This window comes from Typopeltis vanoorti, chromosome 13 (assembly GCF_054136105.1).
Source record: "Typopeltis vanoorti isolate ZY-2024b chromosome 13, IOZ_Tvanoo_1.0, whole genome shotgun sequence".
Lineage (NCBI taxonomy): Eukaryota > Metazoa > Arthropoda > Arachnida > Uropygi > Thelyphonidae > Typopeltis > Typopeltis vanoorti.
The window spans coordinates 116,804,297-116,827,160 of record NC_143561.1 but is presented as its reverse complement, the minus strand read 5'-3'; the positions used below and the strand labels follow the sequence as shown (position 1 = coordinate 116,827,160).

At 36.6% G+C, this 22,864-nt stretch overlaps 1 protein-coding gene across 4 annotated transcripts in view; it reads left to right on the top strand.

Annotated features, from left to right (window-relative positions):
• Positions 1-22,864, top strand: part of PolA1 (DNA polymerase alpha catalytic subunit) — a 561,406-nt gene that overhangs the window by 268,919 nt on the left and 269,623 nt on the right. For all 4 annotated transcript variants that reach the window (XM_090402430.1, XM_090402431.1, XM_090402428.1 and 1 more), the window contains one exon: positions 13,396-13,480. In XM_090402430.1, the coding sequence (XP_090258556.1) occupies positions 13,396-13,480 (85 nt within the window). The remainder of the gene's footprint in view (positions 1-13,395; positions 13,481-22,864) is intronic.

The following is a 22,864-nucleotide window of genomic DNA, read 5'->3' as shown; positions in this document are numbered from 1 at the left end:
TCCTCACCTTCTCGTGGTGCACCCTGTTGGGTATCTACTTTGATACTGAACGAACGAGGATGGGCTGGCAATTTGGGATTTAGCCGACCAAATTGTATTCTTATTGGTTAAACCAAAATAAAAAATGATGGTACAACATGACAAAATTTCATGCCGGCTGGGGCATCGCCCGGTTAAACAAGGCCCCCGTTGTTTTCGCCAGGGAACCAGGGCGAACAGCGAAAAGTCAGCTACTGGAACAAATCTGAAAACAAACCCCAACTCAACATCACCAGAGTTAAAGATCGGTACTATCAATGTAAGAAGCCTGAATGGCAAAGAAATGGAGCTAGCTGAGGAATTAGATAAGTACCAGATCGACATAATAGGGGTGACTGAAACAAAAAAGACCAAAACTGGTGAGATCTTTCTGAGCAATAAATACAAAATGTTATATTCAGGCAATGACAATCAAGGAAAAGAAGGAGTAGCCATAGTATTCAACACAAAATACGAGGCTAATCTTCTTGAATGGCAGTCAGTCTCAAGTAGAGTAATGTGGGCAAATATGAGAATGGGGAACTGGACAATGAGACTTATTTGTGCCTATGGTCCCACGGAAGGTTCTACTAAGGTAGAAGTGGAGGAATTTTTTGAGGATTTAGAAAAAGCAACTGACACAATGAAAAATGAAAAGTTGGTCCTTGTTGGGGATCTAAATAGCAGAGTAGGAAATGATTGTGAGACATACAAAAATATTTTGGGAAAATTTGGAGAAAAGAGCAAAGCTAATAATAATGGCAAATATCTGTTGGATTTCTGCTCAGGACATGGACTGGTTATTACTAACACCATGTTCCAACATAAAAATGTGCACAAATTCACATGGAGAGAAGAGGCTAGGAATAAGAAAAGTCTCATTGACTATGTTATTGTTGATAGTGATGTTTTCTCCCTGGTGCAGGACACCAGAGTGTACAGAGGATTTGAAATTGGAAGTGATCACTATTTAGTCTTGAGCAGGATAAAATTGAATTTCATATTGAAAAGAATAACATGTAAGAAAGTTTTAAAGCGAATAAAAGTTGAGCAGCTCTCAGATGTGAACTGTAGACTAAAATACAGAAATATTATTGAAAAGAAAATGAAAGCGTTTGAGAACAAGAATCAAACTTTGGAGATTCAGTGGCAAACTCTGAAGGAAACATTGATTGATTCTGCCAGAGAGGCATGTGGTGAGGTTGTGTGCAAGGATAAAAAAATCAGAACTCCCTGGTGGACACAGGAAGTTAAAGAGGCAGTGAAGGAAAAGAAGAAAGCTTATCAAAAGTTCCTGGCAAATAAGTCAGCTTTTACTCTTACAGAATACAGAGACAAATGTAAGAAAGCTAAACAGTGTGTAAAACTAGCTAAACAAAAGTCATGGGAGGACTTTGGCAAGAATATAGAAAATAAATATCAAGAAGGTGGCAAAATATTCTGGAGGTTGTTGAAGAAGCTTAGGAATGGAGGAAAGAGTGCTGTAAAAGGAATTAGAGATGATAAAGGTGAAATGAAAACAGGAGAAAAAGATATCCTTGAAGTATGGAGTAATTACTTTGAAAAACTGCTAAATGAAACAAGCAGTGATGACAGCACAGTGGTAAAAAACATTGACCAGGCATGCAGTCAGGAATTCATATCCATACTTGAAGTAGAAAAAGCCATCAAAGGCTTGAAATGTGGAAAGGCAGCAGGAGTAGATGATATTCGACCAGAAATGCTGAAGTATGGTGGTATAAGAGTCTTACAGTGGCTGCACTGCATAGTTCAGAAAGCCTGGACAGAGGGACGAATTCCCGATGATTGGAGTAGAGCTCTCATAGTACCCATATATAAAAAGGGAAATAAAACTGAATGTGAGAATTACAGAGGTATTTCCCTACTGAGTGTTCCTGGCAAGATCTATGCAAGTATACTTGAGAAACGGTTGAGAAGAATTTTGGAAGAAAAGCTTGGCGAAGAACAAGCTGGATTCAGGCCAAATAGAGGTTGTCAGTATCAGATCTTCACTTTACGACAAATAGTCGAGAAAGCATGGGAATATAACAAAGATCTGTATTTAAGTTTTGTCGATTTGGAAAAGGCATATGACAAGGTGCCAAGAGAGAAACTATTCAATACGCTGCAGTTATATGGTGTCAATGGGGCATTATATCAAGCAATACTTAGTCTTTATTTGAGTTGTGAGTCAGCAGTTAGAATTGAAGGAAGTACAGGAAGATGGTTTAATGTTAAATCTGGTGTGAGACAAGGATGTACATTATCCCCTCTGTTATTCATTATCTATATGGATCACATTATGAAGGAATGTGGTATTAAACCTGATATCAAAATTGGAGATGTTAATGTCAGCTCTTTGCTTTATGCGGATGATGTTATACTTCTAAATAAATCCGCTACAAGTCTGCAAGATTCTCTGACTAAATTGAATAGCTGTTGTAATAGATATGGTATGAAGGTCAGCAATAAAAAGACAAAGACAATGAAAATAGGCAGAATCATTGAAAATGTCAACTGTGTTGTGAATGGAGAACCTGTGGAACATGTAAAACATTTCAGCTACTTAGGCACAATTTTTACTGAAGATGGTAAACTAAATATAGAAATAGACAACAGAATCAGCAAAGCTGGTATCATGGGAAGTCAATTGAATAAATTCATATGGAATAAGAGAGAAATTAGTCGGAACACTAAATTAGCTGTATACAAGACTGTGTTCAAACCAATTTTAACTTATGGATCTGAGAGCTGGGTCAGAAGTAAAACACTTGACCAAAGACTAGAGACCGCAGATATGAGAGTCCTGAGAAAGATTAGAGGCGTGAACAGATGGCATCAATGGCAATATCATATTAAAAATGAGGATATTAGTAAAGAACTTGACATTGTCAGCATCCATGAATGAGTTAGCAGAGCTAATCTCAGATGGTATGGTCACTTAAATAGAATGGGAGAGGAAAGATTAGCAAAACAAGTGTTCTCTGCCAGGTTGGCAGGAAAACGACCCAGAGGAAGACCAAGATATAGGTGGATTGATACGGTACGAAGTGCCTTAGACGATAGAAATATAAGATCTGATAATGTTACAGTCTTGACAAGTAACAGACTGATTTGGAGGAAAATTGTAGATAGGAAGTTAGTAATGATGTAATTTTTTCATGTAGTACTGTCATATCCTGTACACCCCTTGAGGGTACATGGCAGGAATTTGATGATGATGATGATGATGATGATGATGACCTATCCAATATTACCAATTCAAGAACTTATATACAAAAACATTGAAATTTCTCAGCTGTACATAATAAATATTACATATGTTACAAAAGCTAAAGAAAACAATTATATAGTAAACTTTTTTGCCCAGCTGAGACTAAGAAGTTAATAAGGAATTTCTTCAGCTATTAGAATACTCTAATGCTATTAGTGTATTTGATAGCTAGGAGTCTATCTTTTCTGTATTACTTCTTCACAGCACTGGGAGACTATCTTCACTCCCAGGTATTTGCTTTACCTAAGTAGGCTGCCCTTCCATGAAGCATGGTCAGTAAGAAAGGATTAGACTAAAACCCCTCAAATGATGATAATAAGCAGATGATAATGAGCAGACCTTGATGAGTTTCTCATCAAGGTCTGCTCTTGATGAGAAACTCAGAAGCAGACTAAGAACTTAAAATCTAATAGAACTAATAACAGAAAATTATATGTGTGTACCTACAACTGCAGGTCATTATGAGGACAAAACAAACAAAACTAGAAAAATTACTATTGGAAAAAGAAAAGATAAAATGGGACATTGCTGGATTGAATGAAACTTGGTGACTTGGTGAAAATAGTATAGATCTAAAAAATGGACATCTACTCTATAGTTATGGTGACTGTTCAAGATCCCTGGGAGGAATTGGCTTAACTGCTTCATAAACGAGCAAATACAAGAAATAAAATACTTAATAATTTGCAAAAACAGGATTACAGAATAGATGTTATAAGTTTTTATGTTGATTCCATACACAAGAGAGCAGTACTCAATGGCTTGATGGATTTGTGATTTGTATAATGTTAACAGCTGTTCAGGGGTGAAGTAACATCTTGAGCGAAAGAGAAAGCCTAGTTTTTTAGAAACTGAGGATGCAATGGTTGTGATGTGTTTATGCCAGGAGAGGCTCGATGTCAGTGTAATTCCAAGAAGAGAAATCTCAAATTGTCTGGAAATTTGAATGTTGTCAAAAATAATACTGGGAGAAAATGATTCTTTTTTATGAGAAATAAGACAGTATTGGGTTTTATTAGCATTGAAATTGACTAAGTTATCTGAACTCTGTTGGAGGATGGCTTGGAGATCATAATTGAGGGTAGTGGTGGTTGATGTTTTATAGGTTGAGTTGAGTTGTGTAGAGTAAGGTTTATCAAAAGAAAGGGAGAAGTGCAATGTTCTTCGTCTGCAAAACTGTGTATTGGGTTGGGGGGCAGCTGAAGTAGGTCATTGATATATAGCAGAAAGAGGATTGGTGAGAGATCAGAACCTTGTGGAACCCCAGCATTACTTGAATGGTGAGAGGATAAGAAACCATCCATCACCACACATACGGTATGCATCCAGACAGAAAGCTGGCAATCCAGCTACAGAAGTCTTGAGACAGACCAAACGATAGCAGCTTGCTTAGTAGTTAATAATTTAATAATTATATGTTAATAAGTATACAAGTTTATGCACTAATCTTAGACCACACAGAGGAAAAATGGATGCATTTTATGAAACATTAGACTAACGAGTAAATAGCAATGATACATTGTTTACAATCTTGATGAGAGACTGCAATGGTAAAGTAGGTGTAAGAGATGCACATCTAGCAACAATTGGAAAATATGGACTGGGCCAAATGAATGAAAAGGAGAAAGATTGATAGAATTTGCTGAAAGCAGCGGTCTGTACATAATACCATCTTCAAAAAAAAAAAAAAGAAGAAGAACTGGAAATGTACATGGCAAAGTCCAAATGGAGATGTGTTTAATATTTTAACCAGCAGAAAATATATTGTCCAAACACAGATGTAATAAATAGTTTCAATACCGGTAGTGACCTCAGATTAGTGAGATCAAAAATTGTTATCAACAAAAGATGGGAAAGACAGAAACTGATCAAAAGTAAAAGACTATCAATTTACTAAATCTCGAAAAAAAAAATTGATATTGGTATGAACAAAGACTTGGATAGAAACTACCAAATAATAACCAAGACCCTACTAAATAATGCCAGAGAGATTGGTGGTCAGTCAAAGGGAGGAAGAAAGAAAATTGTCTTAAACCCTAAACCTTCTCAGAAAGAGAAGAGAAATGAAAAGGATCTAGATATGAGAAGTAGAATAGAATTTTCAGAGCTATTTAAAACAATAAGAAAAAGATCACACAAGAAATTAGAAACTTTAGAATAAGGAAAATCAAAATAGCCTTTAGAAAGCACCTGAAGCACTCAAAGAGATGGTGGGAGGATGGAATTGAAGAGATGGCTGGAAAGAACTCATTGGCATGGAAAAGCTCAAGACAGAACGGAATACAGGGCTTTGAAGAAGGCCTTTATCTAGCAGTGGATAGAATATGGCTAATGATGAACAAGAAGATGATTCTCGTATAGTGATATTATCATTATCACTAGAATTAATGTTGTGCATATGTATTGTAAATGTAATTTTATTTTGTCTAAATTTGTTGATAAAATTGTTTTTTTAATGAGGAAAAAATTATCATTTCAAAAATGTTTTGCTAATAAAAATTGAATTATACTGATCGGATGGGGGGCAGGGGATCGGATCGGAAGCAGGGGTTAGAAAAACAGCTGTTTTCATGCAGTCTTGAACCATGAATCTCTTATAATTGTAAAATGGTTCTATTATAATTGTATATATAGTATAGTATCATATTGATCCAAGATTAATTTTTGTTTCTCAATATTTCCTGTGCTTTCTTGAGAACTGCAGTTTCTCTGATATAGTAACAATTCACAGAATGCATTTGAGTGGAGGTGTTACTTTTGTAAAAATCTGATGCTGATGCCAAAAGTAACAGCACGTTTGTAACATACCTACTCATTTTTTTCAAATTTTAATGAGTTCCAACTTATGAAATTATGGTATGTAATTGGTAATGTCAGTTTAACTTGTTTTGCCAATAAACATGCATTGACTGAAATCAAAATTGAACCACGTGGACACCTTATCTATTCTAATTTTTTTTTTTTTTAAATTCCAAGTCAGAGTTGAGTTATTGCACTAAATAGTTCTCGTGGAAAGGCTTAGACGTTGGTTATACGTTCCTACTAAATAGCATAAGGAAATTATAACATACAATAGAACATACATTAAAATAAATTTTAACACACTTCCAATATTTCAGCAACGTCACGTTGCCATTAGCACAGGAACTTAAATACAAGACATGTGCATGCAAGCACAACACACAGTAAATGAGGAACGAAGCAGGAAGCTATTCTTTCTCCTAAAAGTCCTGATGGTTCCCCCCCCCCAGTGGGCAATGTTGGTATTCTTGGCCAATTGGGCTGAAGGTCTTCTGATGTAGGTTTCCCAAATTTGGGGCAGTCTCATGCAACCAAATTTGTTTAGGTTTGGATTGATTCTTAGGGCTAAGGCTCATTCCATGAAAAGCTTTTCGTATTTGAATTTACTACAGTGTATTACCGTGGCTTTTTTCCACCGTATTCTATGGCGGGAATCCAGCGCATGGTCTGTGAGACCAGAGTGGCTGTACTGATGAAACCGGATGTAGTCCTTGTGTTGTGAAATTCTGATATTGGCTGTCTCCTGCTAGTTTGGCCAAAGTAGGACAGCTTACAGCTGCAAGGGACTTGGTATACACCAGGTAGGTCTGGGGGAGGGGGGGGGGGTCTTTAGTGGAGCGGATAAGGGATGCAAATTTTTTATAAGGTCTGTAAAAAGAAGTTAAGTCATGTTTATTTAGGATTTTCGTAATTGGGGAGGGGGTTGTGGTTTATTGGTTTCAATATGTTTTGGATTTTTTTTTGGGGGGGGGGATAGCCATTGGCTGAGAAAGTGTTGCGAATGTGGTTTAGTTCTGTGTTTAGGGCATTGTCATTTGAACAGATAAGTTTAGCCCTGTTGTGTAGTGTCTTAATGACTCCATATTATTGTGAGGGGGTGGGGGATTGTTGGTGAATGTATCTGCTTGTATGGGTAGGTTTTCTATAAACTGAGAAAACCAAGGTTCCATCAGGCTGGCAGGTGACTAGTGTTTCTAAGAAAGGAAGACAGTTGGTTTTTTCTTCTTCCAGGGTGAACTTGATTCTTGGGTGTTGGTTGTTTAAGTGTGTCAGGAAGGAGAGGAGTGCATCGGAGCCATGTGGCCAAATAGCGAACACATCGTCAACATAGCGAAGCCATATGGTTGGTTTTTGTGGGGCAGAGTTTAAGGCTTTCTCTTCAAAAGTCTCCATATAAAAGTTGGCCAAGGGTGGGGAGAGTGGAGAACCAATGGCTTTCCCCTCTATTTGTTTGTAGAATTTTCCTTGCCAAACAAAATAGCCTGAGTTCATTGTGAACTGAAATAGGGCTGTGATATCGGGAGGAAATTTAGCTTCGATTAGCTGTAAGGATTCTTTGATTTTATGGAGACTTTTGAAGAGAAAGCCTTAAACTTTGCCCAACAAAAACCAACCATATGGCTTCGCTATGTTGATGATGTGTTCGCTATTTGGCCACATGGCTCCGATGCACTCCTCTCCTTCCTAACACACTTAAATAACCAACACCCCAGAATCAAGTTCACCCTGGAAGAAGAAAAAACACAACTGCCTTCCTTTCTTAGTCACACTGGTCACTTGCCAGCCTGATGGAACCTTGGTTTTCTCAGTTTATAGAAAACCCACTCATACAGGCAGATGCATTCACCAACAATCCCCCACCCCCTCACAACAATATGGAATCATTAAGACACTACACAACAGGGCTAAACTTATCTGTTCAAATGACAATGCCGTAACCACAGAACTAAACCACATTTGCAACACTTTCTCAGCCAATGGCTATCTTCCCCAAAAAAATCCAAAACATATTGAAACCAATAAACCCCAACCCCCTTCGCAACAAGGATTACTCTAAATCCATCACCATTTCCTATATCCGAGGCACCTTGAAAAAAATTACAAAAATCCTAAATAAACATGACTTAACTTCTTGTTACAGACCTTATAAAAAATTGACATCCCTTATCCACTCCACTAAATACCAAACTCCCCCCCCCCCCCAGACCTACCTGGTGTATACCGAGTCCCTTGCAGCTGTAAGCTGTCCTACTTTGGCCAAACTGGCAGGACAGCCAATATCAGAATTTCAGAACACAAGGACTACATCCGGTTTCACCAATACAGGCACTCTGGTCTTGCAGACCATGAGCTGGATTCCCGCAATAGAATATGGTGGAAAAAAGCCACGATAATGCACCGTAGTAAATTCAAATACGAAAGGCTTTTCATGGAATCAGCCTCAGCCCTAAGAAAACAAATTTAAAACCTAATTTTAAATTTAAAATTAAGATTCAAACCTAAACAAATTTAGTTTCATGAGACTGCCCCAAATTTGGGAAAACTACATCAGAAGACCTTCAGATCAATCTGCCTAGGATACCAACATTGCTCGCTAGGGGGGCATCATCAGGACTTTTAGGAGAAAGATTTGCTTCCTGCTTCGTTCCTCATTTACTGTGTGTTGTGCTTGCGTGCACGTGTCTTGTATTTAAGTTCCTGTGCTAATGGCAACGTGACATTGCTGAAATATTGGAAGTGTATTAAAATTTATTTTAATGCATATTCTATTGTACGTTGTAATTTCCTTAAGCTATTTAGTAAGAATTCACTAAATAGTGTTAATATGTTTTTGACATTTTGTGCTTTGTATTCAAACAAAATTTCCAATTGCATTTGATTGATATTTGTAACAATTCCATCATTAAATTTTAGTGAAATTCATCCCCAGAGTAACAGAATAACTTGAATTACAGTTCAACTAATTCAAGTTACCATCAGGAATAGTTTATTGTAATGGATGATTTTGCTATATCGAATCTCTTTTAGCATAGCATTTCTCACACAAGACTTTCGTTGGGATTTTCCAGTAGTTTATCCAGAATGAGTTTATTATTGTAGTGCTTATTATGGTAAGTGTAAACAGTATTCAAAGTAATTCATAATCAACTTATAGGATTATGTATTTTTGACAATCAATTAAACAAGATTCACATAAAACTTTTCATCTCCAATGTCATGTGTTTCTGTTGCTTCGACTGTTTGAAGGTTATTTGACATTTCATCACTGAAAAGTAGCATGTACAGTCAGCAAGGAATCAAGCAACATGACTCAACAATTATAACTTGGTGAGACATATGTATGATACAATAAAGATTAAGTAATTATTTTTTAACTTGAAGATATGCTGAAAGTATTTAATGGCAATTGTTGAAATATAAGAAATTATAAAAGAGTTAACAATATAACTTCATCATCATCAAATTCTTGACATGTACCCTCAAAGGGTGTACAGAATATGATAGTACTACATGAAAAATTTACAACATTACTAACTTCCTGTCTACAATTTTCCTCCAAATCAGTCTATTACTTGTCAAGACTCAAACATTATCAGATCTTATATTTCTATCATCTAAGGCACTTTGTACCGTATCAATCCACCGATATCTTGGTCTTCCTGTGTGTCGATTTCCTGCCAACCTGCAGAGAACACTTGTTTTGCTAATCTTTCTTCGCCCATTCTGTTTAAGTGACCATACCACCTGAGATTAGCTCTGCTAACGCATTCCTGGAAGCTGACAATTTCAAGTTTTTTCCTAATATCCTCGTTTTTAATATGATATTGCCATTGATGTCATCTGTTCACGGCTCTAATCTTTCTCAGGACTCTCATATCTGTGGCCTCTAGTCTTTGGTCAAGTGTTTTACTTCTGACTCAGCTTTCAGATCGATAAGTTAAGACTGGTTTGAACACTGTCTTGTATACAGCTAATTTAGTGTTCTGACTAATTTCTCTTTTATTCCATATGAATTTATTCAATTGACTTGCTACCATACCAGCTTTGTTGATTCTGTTGTCTATTTCAATATTTAATTTACCATCTTCACTAAAAATCGTGCCTAAGTAGCTGAAATGTTTTACTTGATCCACAGGTTCCCCTTTCACAACACAGTTGACATTTTCAACAATTCTACCTATTTTCATTTTGTCTTTGTCTTTTTAATGCTGACCGTCATGCCATATCTATTACAACAGTTATTCAATTTAGTCAGGGAATCTTGCAAACTTGAATTGATTTTATTTGGAAGTATTACATCATCAGCATAAAGCAAAAAGCTGACATTAACATCTCCAATTCTGATATCATGTTTAATGCCACTTATCTTCATAATGTGATCCATATAGATAATGAATAACAGATGGGATAATGTACATCCTTGTCTCACACCAGATTTAACATTAAACCATCTTCCTGTACTTCCTTCAATTCTAACTGCTGACTTACAACTCATATAAAGACTAAGTGTTGCTTGATATAATGCCATACTGACACCATATAACTGAAGTGTATTGAACAGCTTCTCTCTTGGCACCTTGTCATATGCCTTTTCCAGATCAACAAAACTTAAATACGGATCTTTGTTATATTCCCATGCTTTCTCAACTATTTGTCGTAAAGTGAAGATCTGATCCTGACAGCCTCTATTTGGGCTGAATCCAGCTTGTTCTTCACCAAGCTTTTCTTCCACAATTCTTCTCAACCGTTTCTCAAGTATACTTGCATATATCTTGCCAGGAACACTCAGTAGGGAAATATCTGTGTAATTCTCACATTCAGTTTTATTTCCCTTTTTATATATGGGTACAATGAGAGCTCTACTCCAATCATCGGGAATTCGTCCCTCTGTCCAGGCTTTCTGAACTATGTATTGCAGCCACTGTAAGACTGTTATACCAATATTTAATTAATTTGATAAAGTAATTAATTCATACTTCAAGAATATCCTTTTCTCCCATTTTCATGTCACCTTTATCATTTCTTGCTTCTTTTACAGCACTCTTTCCTCCATTTCTAAGCTTCTTCAACAACCCCCAGAATATTTTGCCACCCTCTTGATATTTATTTTCTATGTTCTTGCCAAAGTCCTCCCATGACTTTTGTTTAGCTAGTTTTTCACAGTGTTTAGCTTTCTTACATTTGTCTCTGTATTCTCTAAGAACACAGGCTAACTTATTTGCCAGGAACTTTTGATATGCTTTCTTCTTTAACTTCACTGCTTCTTTAACTTCCTTTGTCCACCATGGAGTTCTGATTTTTCTATCCTTGCAGACAACCTCACCCCATGCCTCTCTGGCTGAATCAATCAGGATTTTCTTCAAGGCCTGCCACTGAATCTCCAAGGTTTGATTCCTGTTCTCAAACTCTTTAATTTTTTCTTCAATAATCTTTGTGTATTTTAGTCTACAGTTCACATCTGAGAACTGCTCAACTTTTATTCGCTTTAAAACTTTCTTACATGTTATTTTTTTAAATATTAAATTCAATTTTATCCTGCTTAAGACTAAATAGTGATCATTTCCAATTTCAAATCCTCTGTATACTGGTGGCTTGCACCAGGAAGAAAACATCACTATCAACAATAACATAGTCAATGAGACTTTTCTTATTCCCTACCTCTTCTCTCCATGTGAATTTGTGCACATTTTTATGTTGGAACATGGTGTTAGTAATGAACAGTCCATGTCCTGAGCAGAAATCCAACAGATATTTGCCATTATTATTAGCTTTGCTCTTTTCTCCAAATTTTCCCAAAACATTTTTCTATGTCTAACAGTCACTTCCTACTCTGCTATTTATATCCTCAGCAAAGACCAACTTTTTCTTTTTCATTGTGTCAGTTGCTTTTTCTAAACCCTCAAAAAATTCCTCCACTTCTACCTTAGTAGAACCTTCTGTGGGACCATAGGCACAAATAAGTCTCATTGTCCAGTTCCCCATTCTCATATTTGCCCACATCACTACTTGGGAGTGATTGCCATTCAAGAAGATTAGCCTCGTATTTTGTGTTGAATATTATGGCTGCCCCTTGTTTTCCTTGATTGGCTTTTCCTGAATATAACATTTTGTATTTATTGCTCAGAAAGATCTCACCAGTTTTTGTCTTTTTTGTTTCAGTCACACCTATTATGTTGATCTGGTACTTATCTAAGTCTTCAGCTAGCTCCATTTCTTTGCCATTCAGGCTTGTTATGTTGATAGTACTGATTTTTAACTCTGGTGATGTTGAGTTGGGGTGTGTTTTCAGATTTGTTCCAGTAGCAGACTTTTCGCTGTTCGCCCTGGTTCCCTGGTGAAAACAACTGGGGCCTTGTTTAACTGGGCAACGCCCCAGCCGGCATGAAATTTTGTCTTATTGCGCCATCATTTTCTCTATTGTTTTAAGCCATAAGATTACAATTTGGTCGGCTAAATCCAAATATAACTTTTACAGGTTAATTGTTCCATTTCTTGTCATACTTTGCATTGGACAGCAATTCTCTCCTCTTTCTTGTTCTCTTTTTTTTTCCTGCACAACTGTGTATTAAGAGTTGGGAATGCTTAATTTCTCAAGTGTGAGAAATTTCACACGCTTTCTCACACTTTTCTTCAATAACTTTATTAAATCTTCACTTAGTACTACTAGTGTAGTGAACAGATGGCATCAATGGCAGTATCATATTAAAAACGAGGATACTAGGAAAGAACTTGACATTGTCAGTATCCAGGAATGCGTTAGCAGAGCTAATCTCAGGTAGTATGGTCACTTAAACAGAATGGGCGAAGAAAGATTAGCAAAACAAGTGTTCTCTGCCAGGTTAGCAGCAAAACGACCCAGAGGAAGACGAAGATATAGGTGGATTGATACGGTACAAAGCGCCTTAGACGATAGAAATATAAGATCTGAAATGTTTGAGTCTTGACAAGTAACAGACTAATTTGGAGGAAAATTGTAGATTGGAAGTTAGTAATGATGTAAATTTTTTCATGTAGTACTATCATATCCTGTACACCCCTTGAGGGTACATGGCAGGAATTTGATGATGTATGTAGAAAGTTTTTTATCTTGGGGGGGGGGGGGGTATTATACGTTGAAGATACCAAGAGATTTTATACTTGGTTTTAATCGTATTTAATAAAGTTTTCCACATGAAATATATTCATGTTAGAGCTACTTGTATATAGAGGCTGATGACTATATATATATTTATATGCTGCTAATATAAATTGCTGTAACATTTTTTTTTTTTTTTTTTTTTCATTTTTTTACTACATTCTAGATTATAGCTGCATCCTGTCTTTTTCATCAGGAATTTCAAATAGATAAGTCTGCACCTTCACCCCCATATCAGTATCATTTTTGTGGTAAGTACTTCGAAATCATTTTGTTGCTTTATGCTTATGTGAGTACCATTTGTTTGTTATAAAAAAAAGTTTGTTTTTTAAAACACAAGCACTAACTGTTCTTGTTATATACCATTTGATAACGAAACGAGTAATAAGCTACCCATCATTATAATACGAAGGTGGATAGATTTATAAATATGATTAACTAGCATACATCAAGTAAAACAAAATCTGCCATTCTAATTATTCCATTGGTTTCTCCTTGAAACATTTAAATTTAAGAGCGATTATCAAGGGAAAACATTTTAGTTTTCCCTTGATAATCGCCAGTAATACCTCACTCTTATCTGTTCAAAATATTTTCAGGTTTAATAGTTATACTAAATGCTTAAGGGTCAAAGCTGTATAACTAAGAGGAGACCTCCACATAGCCTTTAAAGGAATGTGGAGAACCGACCAGGGCTTCTGACCTAATGTCCAATCCTCACCTTCTCGTGGTGCAAACTGTTAAGTATCTACCTGGATACTGAACAAACGAGGATGGGCTGGCAATTTGAGATTTAGCTGACCAAATTGTATTCTTACTGGCTTAACCCAATATACAAAATGATGGTATGACATGAAAAAATTTCATGCCAGCTGGGGCGTCGCCTGGTTAAACAAGACCCCCGTTGATTTTGCCAGGGAACCAGGGTGAACAGCGAAAAGTCAGGTACTGGAACAAATCTGAAAACATACCCCAACTGAACATCACCAGAGTTAAGAAGCCTGAATGGCAAAGAAATGGAGCTAGATGAGGAATTAGATAAGTACCAGATCGACATAATACGGTTGACTGAAAGAAAAAAGACAAAAACTGGAAAGATCTTTCTGAGCAATAAATACAAAATGTTATATTCAGGCAATGAAAATCAAGGAACAGAAGGAGTAGCCATAGTATTCAACACTAAATATGAGGCTAATCTTCTTGAATGGCAGGCAGTCTCAAGTAGAGTGATGTGGGCAAATATCAGAATGGGGAACTGAACAATTAGACTTATTTGTGCCTATGGTCCCACAGAAGGCTCTACTAAGGTAGAAGTGGAGGAATTTTTTGAGGCTCTAGAGAAAGCTACTGACACAATGAAAAAGGAAAAGTTGGTCCTTGTTGGGGATCTAAATAGCAGAGTAGGAAATGGTAGAAAATGTTTTGGTAAAATTTGGAGAAAAGAGCAAAGCTAATAATAATGGCAAATACCCGTTGGATTTCTGCTCAGGACATGGACTGGTTATTACTAATGCCATGTTCCAACATAAAATTGTGCACAAATTCACATGGAGAGAAGAGGTAGGGAATAAGAAAAGTCTCATTGACTCTTATTGTTGATAGTGATGTTTTCTTCCTAGTGCAGGACACACTGCATATCAGAGTGTACACAGGATTTGAAATTGCAAGTGACACTATTTAGTCTTGAGCAGAATAAAATTGAATTTCATATTGAAAAGAATAACATGTAAGAAAGTTTTAAAACAAATAAAAGTTGAGCACATCTCAGATGTGATCTGTAGACTAAAATACAAAAAAAAATTATTGAAAAAAAAAATGAAAGAGTTTGAGAACCTTGAAGTAAACCCTGATTGATACAGCCAGAGAGGCATGTGGTAAGGTAGTCTGCGAGGATAGAAAAATCAGAACTGCATGGTGGACACATGAAGTTAAAGAGGCAGTGAAGGAAAAGAAAAAAGCATATCAAAAGTTCCTGGCAAATAAGTCAGCCTCTACTCTTTGAGAATACAGAGACAAATGTAAGAATACTAAACACTGTGTGAAACTAGCTAAAGAAAAGTCATGGGAGGACAGGGGATCTAAATAGCAGAGTAGGAAATGGTAGAAAATGTTTTGGTAAAATTTGGAGAAAAGAGCAAAGCTAATAATAATGGCAAATACCCGTTGGATTTCTGCTCAGGACATGGACTGGTTATTACTAATGCCATGTTCCAACATAAAATTGTGCACAAATTCACATGGAGAGAAGAGGTAGGGAATAAGAAAAGTCTCATTGACTCTTATTGTTGATAGTGATGTTTTCTTCCTAGTGCAGGACACACTGCATATCAGAGTGTACACAGGATTTGAAATTGCAAGTGACACTATTTAGTCTTGAGCAGAATAAAATTGAATTTCATATTGAAAAGAATAACATGTAAGAAAGTTTTAAAACAAATAAAAGTTGAGCACATCTCAGATGTGATCTGTAGACTAAAATACAAAAAAAAATTATTGAAAAAAAAAATGAAAGAGTTTGAGAACCTTGAAGTAAACCCTGATTGATACAGCCAGAGAGGCATGTGGTAAGGTAGTCTGCGAGGATAGAAAAATCAGAACTGCATGGTGGACACATGAAGTTAAAGAGGCAGTGAAGGAAAAGAAAAAAGCATATCAAAAGTTCCTGGCAAATAAGTCAGCCTGTACTCTTTGAGAATACAGAGACAAATGTAAGAATACTAAACACTGTGTGAAACTAGCTAAAGAAAAGTCATGGGAGGACAGGGGATCTAAATAGCAGAGTAGGAAATGGTAGAAAATGTTTTGGTAAAATTTGGAGAAAAGAGCAAAGCTAATAATAATGGCAAATACCCGTTGGATTTCTGCTCAGGACATGGACTGGTTATTACTAATGCCATGTTCCAACATAAAATTGTGCACAAATTCACATGGAGAGAAGAGGTAGGGAATAAGAAAAGTCTCATTGACTCTTATTGTTGATAGTGATGTTTTCTTCCTAGTGCAGGACACACTGCATATCAGAGTGTACACAGGACTTGAAATTGCAAGTGACACTATTTAGTCTTGAGCAGAATAAAATTGAATTTCATATTGAAAAGAATAACATGTAAGAAAGTTTTAAAACAAATAAAAGTTGAGCACATCTCAGATGTGATCTGTAGACTAAAATACAAAAAAAAAATTATTGAAAAAAAAAATGAAAGAGTTTGAGAACCTTGAAGTAAACCCTGATTGATACAGCCAGAGAGGCATGTGGTAAGGTAGTCTGCGAGGATAGAAAAATCAGAACTGCATGGTGGACACATGAAGTTAAAGAGGCAGTGAAGGAAAAGAAAAAAGCATATCAAAAGTTCCTGGCAAATAAGTCAGCCTGTACTCTTTGAGAATACAGAGACAAATGTAAGAATACTAAACACTGTGTGAAACTAGCTAAAGAAAAGTCATGGGAGGACTTTGGCAAGAACATAGAAAATAAATATCAAGAAAGTGGTAAGATATTGTGGAGGTTGTTGAAAAAAGCTTAGAAATGGAGGAAAGAGTGCTGTAAAAGCAATTAGAGATGATAAAAGTGATATGAAAATGGGAGAAAAAGATATCCTTGAAGTATTGAGTAATTACTTCGAAAAATTGCTAAATGAAACAAGCAATGATAGCACAGTGGTAAAAAAAACACTCAACAGGCATACAGTCAGGAATACATATCCATTCTAAGTGGAGAAAGCCATCAAGGGCTTCAAAATTCCTGCTGCCTTTCCTGTTGGAAAGTCAGCAGGATTAGATGATATTCGACCAGAAATGCTGAAGTATGGTGGTATAAAAGTCTTACATTGGCTGCACTGCATTGTTCAGAAAGCCTGGACAGAGGGACGAATTCCCAATGATTGGAGTAGAGCTCTCATAGTACCCATATATAAAAAGGGAAATAAAACTTAATGTGAGAATTACAGAGGTATTTCCCTACTGAGTGCTCTGCACAAGATTTATGCGAGTATGCTTGAGAAACGGTTGGGAAGAATTGTGGTAGAACAAGCTGGATTCAGGCCAAATAGAGGCTGTCAGCATCAGATTTTCACTTTACGACAGATAGTTGAGAAAACATGGGAATATAACAAAGATCTGTATTTAAGTGTTGTCGATCTGGAAAAGGCATACAACAAGGTGCCAAGGGAGAAGCAATTCAATACACTACAGTTATATGGTGTCAATGTGACTTTATATCAAGCAATACTATGTCTTTATTTGAGTTGCAAGTCAGCAGTTAGAATTGACGGAAGTACAGGAAGATGGTTTAATGTTAAATCTGGTGTGAGACAAGGATGTACATTATCCCCTCTGTTATTCATTGTCTATATGGATCACATTATGAAGGAAAGTGGGATGAAACGTGATATCAGAATTGGAGATGTTAATGTCAGCGCTTTGCTTTATGCAGGCAATGTTATACTTCTAAATAAACCCACTACAAGTTTGCAAGATTCCCTGACTAAATTGAATTACTGTTGTAATAGATATGGTATGTATGTCAGCAATAAAAAGTCAAAGACAATGAAAATGGGTAGAATTGTTGAAAATATTATGGGGAACCTGTGAAAGAAGTAAAACATTTCAGCTACTTAGGCACGATTTTTAGTGAAAATGGTAAATTAAATATGGAACTAGACAACAGAATTAACAAAGCTAGTGTGGTAGGAAGTCAATTGAATAAATTCATATGGAATAAGAGAGGAATTAGTTGGAACACTAAATTAGCTGTATACAAAACAGTGTTCAAACCAGTTTTAACTTATGGATCTGTGAGCTGGGTCAGAAGTAAAACACTTGACCAAAGACTAGAGATTGCAGATATGAGAGTTTTGAGAAAGATTAAAGGCGTGAACAGATGGCATCAATGGCAATATCATATTAAAAATGAGAATATTAAGAAAGAACTTGACATTGTCATCATCCAGGAATGTGTTAGCAGAGCTAATCTCAGGTTGTATGGTCACTTGAACAGAATGGGCGAGGAAAGATTAGCAAAACACGTGTTCTCTGCCAGGTTGGCAGGAAAACGACCCAGAGGAACACCAAGATATAGGTGGATGGATGTGGTCAAAGTGCCTTAGACAATAGAAATATAAGATCTGATAATGTTTGTGTCTTGACAAGTAACAGACTGATATGGAGGAAAATTGTAGATAGTAAGTTAGTAATGATGTAAATTTTTCATGTAGTACTATCATATCCTGTACACCCCCTTGAGGGTACATGCCAGGAATTTGATGATGATGATGATGGACACTAGAATTTGTGATTTGTTGTGATGTTCATATGTAATTTTGAGATGTGCAGTTGTTTTTGATAAGAGGTAGTTTTTATGCCATTCCCACCCATTAAAGGTGGTTTTATTATTCCTACTGGGATTAAGATGTCATTAATTTGGCAAACTCTGTTTTATAAAGCAAACATGATGCTTCATGATGCCATTCAAGACATGTAAGATACCACCATCCACTTAACCAGAGATCTTGAATGGCATCAAGAAGTATATGTTTGGCTTATACAAGAGCAGAGATTCCGAAATTTTTTACACCTTCACCCACTTGCAGCACTAATGAAGTCATCAACTTTATGAAAATTATCTTGACCTTTCATTAATCAATTGTTAATGACATAAAACCACTATATGCTACAAATATCGGTTGTTTATCCAGTTGGTGACCGTGATCGGGCAGTACTCACTTGGGAAGTGACTAAGTTTATGAATGTTCCATTCAGGAAAGGTTACATGATGAACTACAAAGCAGGAAATTATGACTAACTGAATGGTATACTGAGTTCAGCAGAATGGTATCAGTTGCTGGCCGGGAAGAATATCAACAGTGCACATGAATCTTTTAAAAAATACTAAAATGATCCAGTTACAGAATGTGTTCTGAGAGTTCAAAGAATAAATAGGGTAGGAGTCAAATGGATGTGGAAGGAATACTGTGTGCATAAGGATGATGACTGTTATGAAAATTATAAGCAGCAGGCTAAAATAGTCACAACTGCTGTACGGAAAGCTAAGTCTGAGTACGAAAATAAACTGGCTCTGCAAGCTAAAGACAGTCCACAAGAATTCTGTTGATATGCTGCAAGTAAAGCAAAGAATTAATATGAAAGAATAACTCTTCTGTATGCTGATGGTGTGAGGGTGACTGATGCAGAAGAGATTGTTCAACTAATGAGTGCCCATTTTGCTGAAAGCTATCAACCTGGTGTATGCAACATTGAGTATACTGTCAACTCTTCACTGAATGAAGAAACTCAGGTGTATGAGGATGTGATATTAGAGGTGGTGCACAAATTGAATAAGAATTCAGCAATAGGGACTGCTGAGATATCAACACGGGTGCTAAAAGAGTGTTCAATTGAACTGGATATTCTTTTGACTAGGCTATATAATTTGAGTCTCAGAATAGGGAAGATTCCACAGGAATGGAAAGAATGTATGGTAATCCCATTGCACAAGAGTGGTGCAAAGACTGATATATCCAGCTATCGACCAGTCAACATCTCAGGAGTGGTGGTAAAGATTTTGAAAAAAATGGTTAGGGCTTGCATTCAGAAATGGGTTGACAGAGAATCTCTACTTACTAAGTCATGTTTTAGAATGTGAGCAACTTGCTCACCTTCTAAAATAATGTTACCATTGAACTACACAAGAGGATTGGTTACACCATGTTACTTAGGGATTTTGCTAAGGCTTTTGACAGAATACAGCATGGATGACTGTTGTTGCATAAATTGGAGAATATGGGTATGGATTATAAAATATTAGTGTGGATAAGACTATGGCTGACTGACAAACATCAAAAAGGTGGTATACAGGGGTTAAGGTAACCAGTGGTGTACCACAAAGATCATCGCTTGGTCCACTGTTATTCAATCTGTACATTAATGATATTGGGAAGGATTTGACATGCGACATAAGATATTTGCTGATGATGCGAAGATATGTGGGGTAATCAGGAATGCTGCAGACACATTACTCTTGCAGAATGAATTGTATATGCTGGAATTGTGAGCATGTGAAAATTTATGTCAGTAAATGAAAAGTCATGCACATGCATTGGATATCTATGATTAGATATCCAATGTTGTATTATATTGGTGAGATTATGCTAGAAGAAAGTGAAGAGGCTAAGGATCTTGGAGTGTTAGTAGATATGTAGCAAATTGAAGTTCAGGGACAATGTAGCAAGGACTGCAAATACAGCTTAAAAGATAATTGCAATGCTGAAAACTTTTACATGTAAAGATAAGGATGTCATTTTACCTCTTTATGTGTCAGGTCTCCTGGTTTCTGTTGTAATTCTGATACAGTGGAGAGAGTGCAAAGGGGAGTTTCAAATCTCAGTATTCCACAATCATGTTATCATGATTGTGGAATACTGAGATGTAGACTGCAGATACTAGTAAACAGGAGAAAGAGGGGTCATATAGGATTTTGATTGAAGGAATTTTTCATTTTATGGATAGTGAGAAAAGGATAAGAGAGCAGGCATCCTTGGATGCTGAGAATGAATGCGCTAAGATAGTGAGGGCTAGATTTTTTATCTCATAGAGTGGTGCGTGATTGGAATGGATTGCTACTGGATGGATGATGTGTGTGTAATCAGTGTGAATGAATACAAGAATAAGTATGGAGACCACTTATGAGTCAGGGGCTCATATGTGGTCTCCCTCGATGAGCCCTTGACTCTGTAGGTCTCTCTGTTGGATCTTGAATGAAAAGATTTCCTTAAAGAAATAATTTATTCAGGATTCAATAAGTTTTAGCTAAACAACAACAAAAATGCTTGTACATAGGTAAAGATACAAATTGTTTAATGAATCATATGCTAGTACTATTTTATGTAATATTACTTAAAGGTAAACGATGTCATAATTTTTTGTAAGAATTTATATTGGAAAGGGTATTCTTTGTAAGATATATGTTAAGGCATGTAACAGAAATTCAAAGGCTGGTAACGAAAACTTCGGGTGAATTTCGTAGCCTACGGCAAATTGTCTACATGCGGAGCGACACGTGCTTGGTGTTTTCCAGGAAGACGCGGCACGCACATGGATTTCTCCAGGAAGATGCAGCACGTGCACAGAATTTTCCAGGAAGATGCGGATAGAATATACGACATGTGCGCAAAAGAGGGTGCCGAGGGTAGAAGGTATAAAAGGGGTCTGCCCCCCCCCCCCGTTCGAGGGGCTTTTTCTTCTTGAGGTCTGTAGTCTACTAGGGATTTTCTTGTGGAGTCGGAGAGAGTTTGAGTTCGGGATTGTATCGATGGTGTGTAGCTATTCACTGCCATCATTTCGAGATGTCGTACGGAAAAATTTGACAAGGAGATAATTGGTAGCCTTCCGAGTAAGCTTGAAGGAACTGACCGCCATATATGTCCACGTGGATTGGTCCGAGCCATGCTGTTTCTAGTCCGTGATGGGAAAGAAAGGCAGAACAATGAAGTCCAAGCCTAGCCTGTGAGACAATCGTCTAGAAGAAGACCAGACATTCCGTAGGACGAAGTAAGGATAAGATGACAGAATGAATATACCTCCAGAAATATGGTAATGTTAAAACCTTTTGTAATTCTTTGTTAAGAAAGAGAGGAATACTGTAATATAGAAGAAAAGAGATGTTATGTTTCAAAACTCTAGACTACTTGTAGGAAAATGACTTTAGTGAATATTGGATAGCAGCGTTTTAAGTCTTAGGGCTATTTCTCAAGTAATTAATTGAACGAATTGTAGTTGGAATTGTCATGAGTAATAATCTATAACGTTACCGATGTGATTGTCTTGAGAGTATGTGTAGATTAGTTAGGATATTTTGAAGGTGTTAACAAAATTTTGTGCTGTGAAATTAATCTATGCTTGGATATGTTGTGTGAATTAGTTGCTATGTTTATTATTATTATTATCATTATTACATAACACCTCCAGGGAGTCCAAAGACTCATCGAAGGATGGCACCTACTCTATAACTCTCTGTCTCCACAAACTTCATAGAACCGCAACTACCATCATCTATACCAACGGCATCTACCACCCATCATCGCCACTAGTATTTTTCACAAACAAACATCCATGCCCACGGCGGGATTCGAACCCACAGCCTTTTGGCTGGAGAGCAGATACGCTAACCACTCGTTTAACCAGGCCGGTAACTTTATAACTTAGGATACCTCCATTCCAATTGAGTATATTCTTGTAAATGTGTGATCTTAGGAATTTAATAAATGTATCTTGAATATCTTAACCTGTTTTGTGCCTTGAATCAGATGGATTCAATGCATTGCTTGCTAATATCTGTATCTGAGCGGAAAAGAATTATATGACAGAGACCACTACTGCAAACTAAAGTATTTTAAGAGAGATAGATAAAATTGAGATAAAGAGTAATTAATAGATTGATTTACTTAGTATATTTTCTGAGGGTTACTCCTTGGTTAAGAGGAATTTCTAATCTAGGGATCTGCCTGCCGCAGCTTGATCAAATAAATATTGCCAGATCCTGATTAGGAGATAACTCCAGACCGTTATTACTGAGGATCGGACTCTATTCAGAAGTCTACCCTTTGTTAATTTATTTAATATACTTAATCATTCTAAGAAAC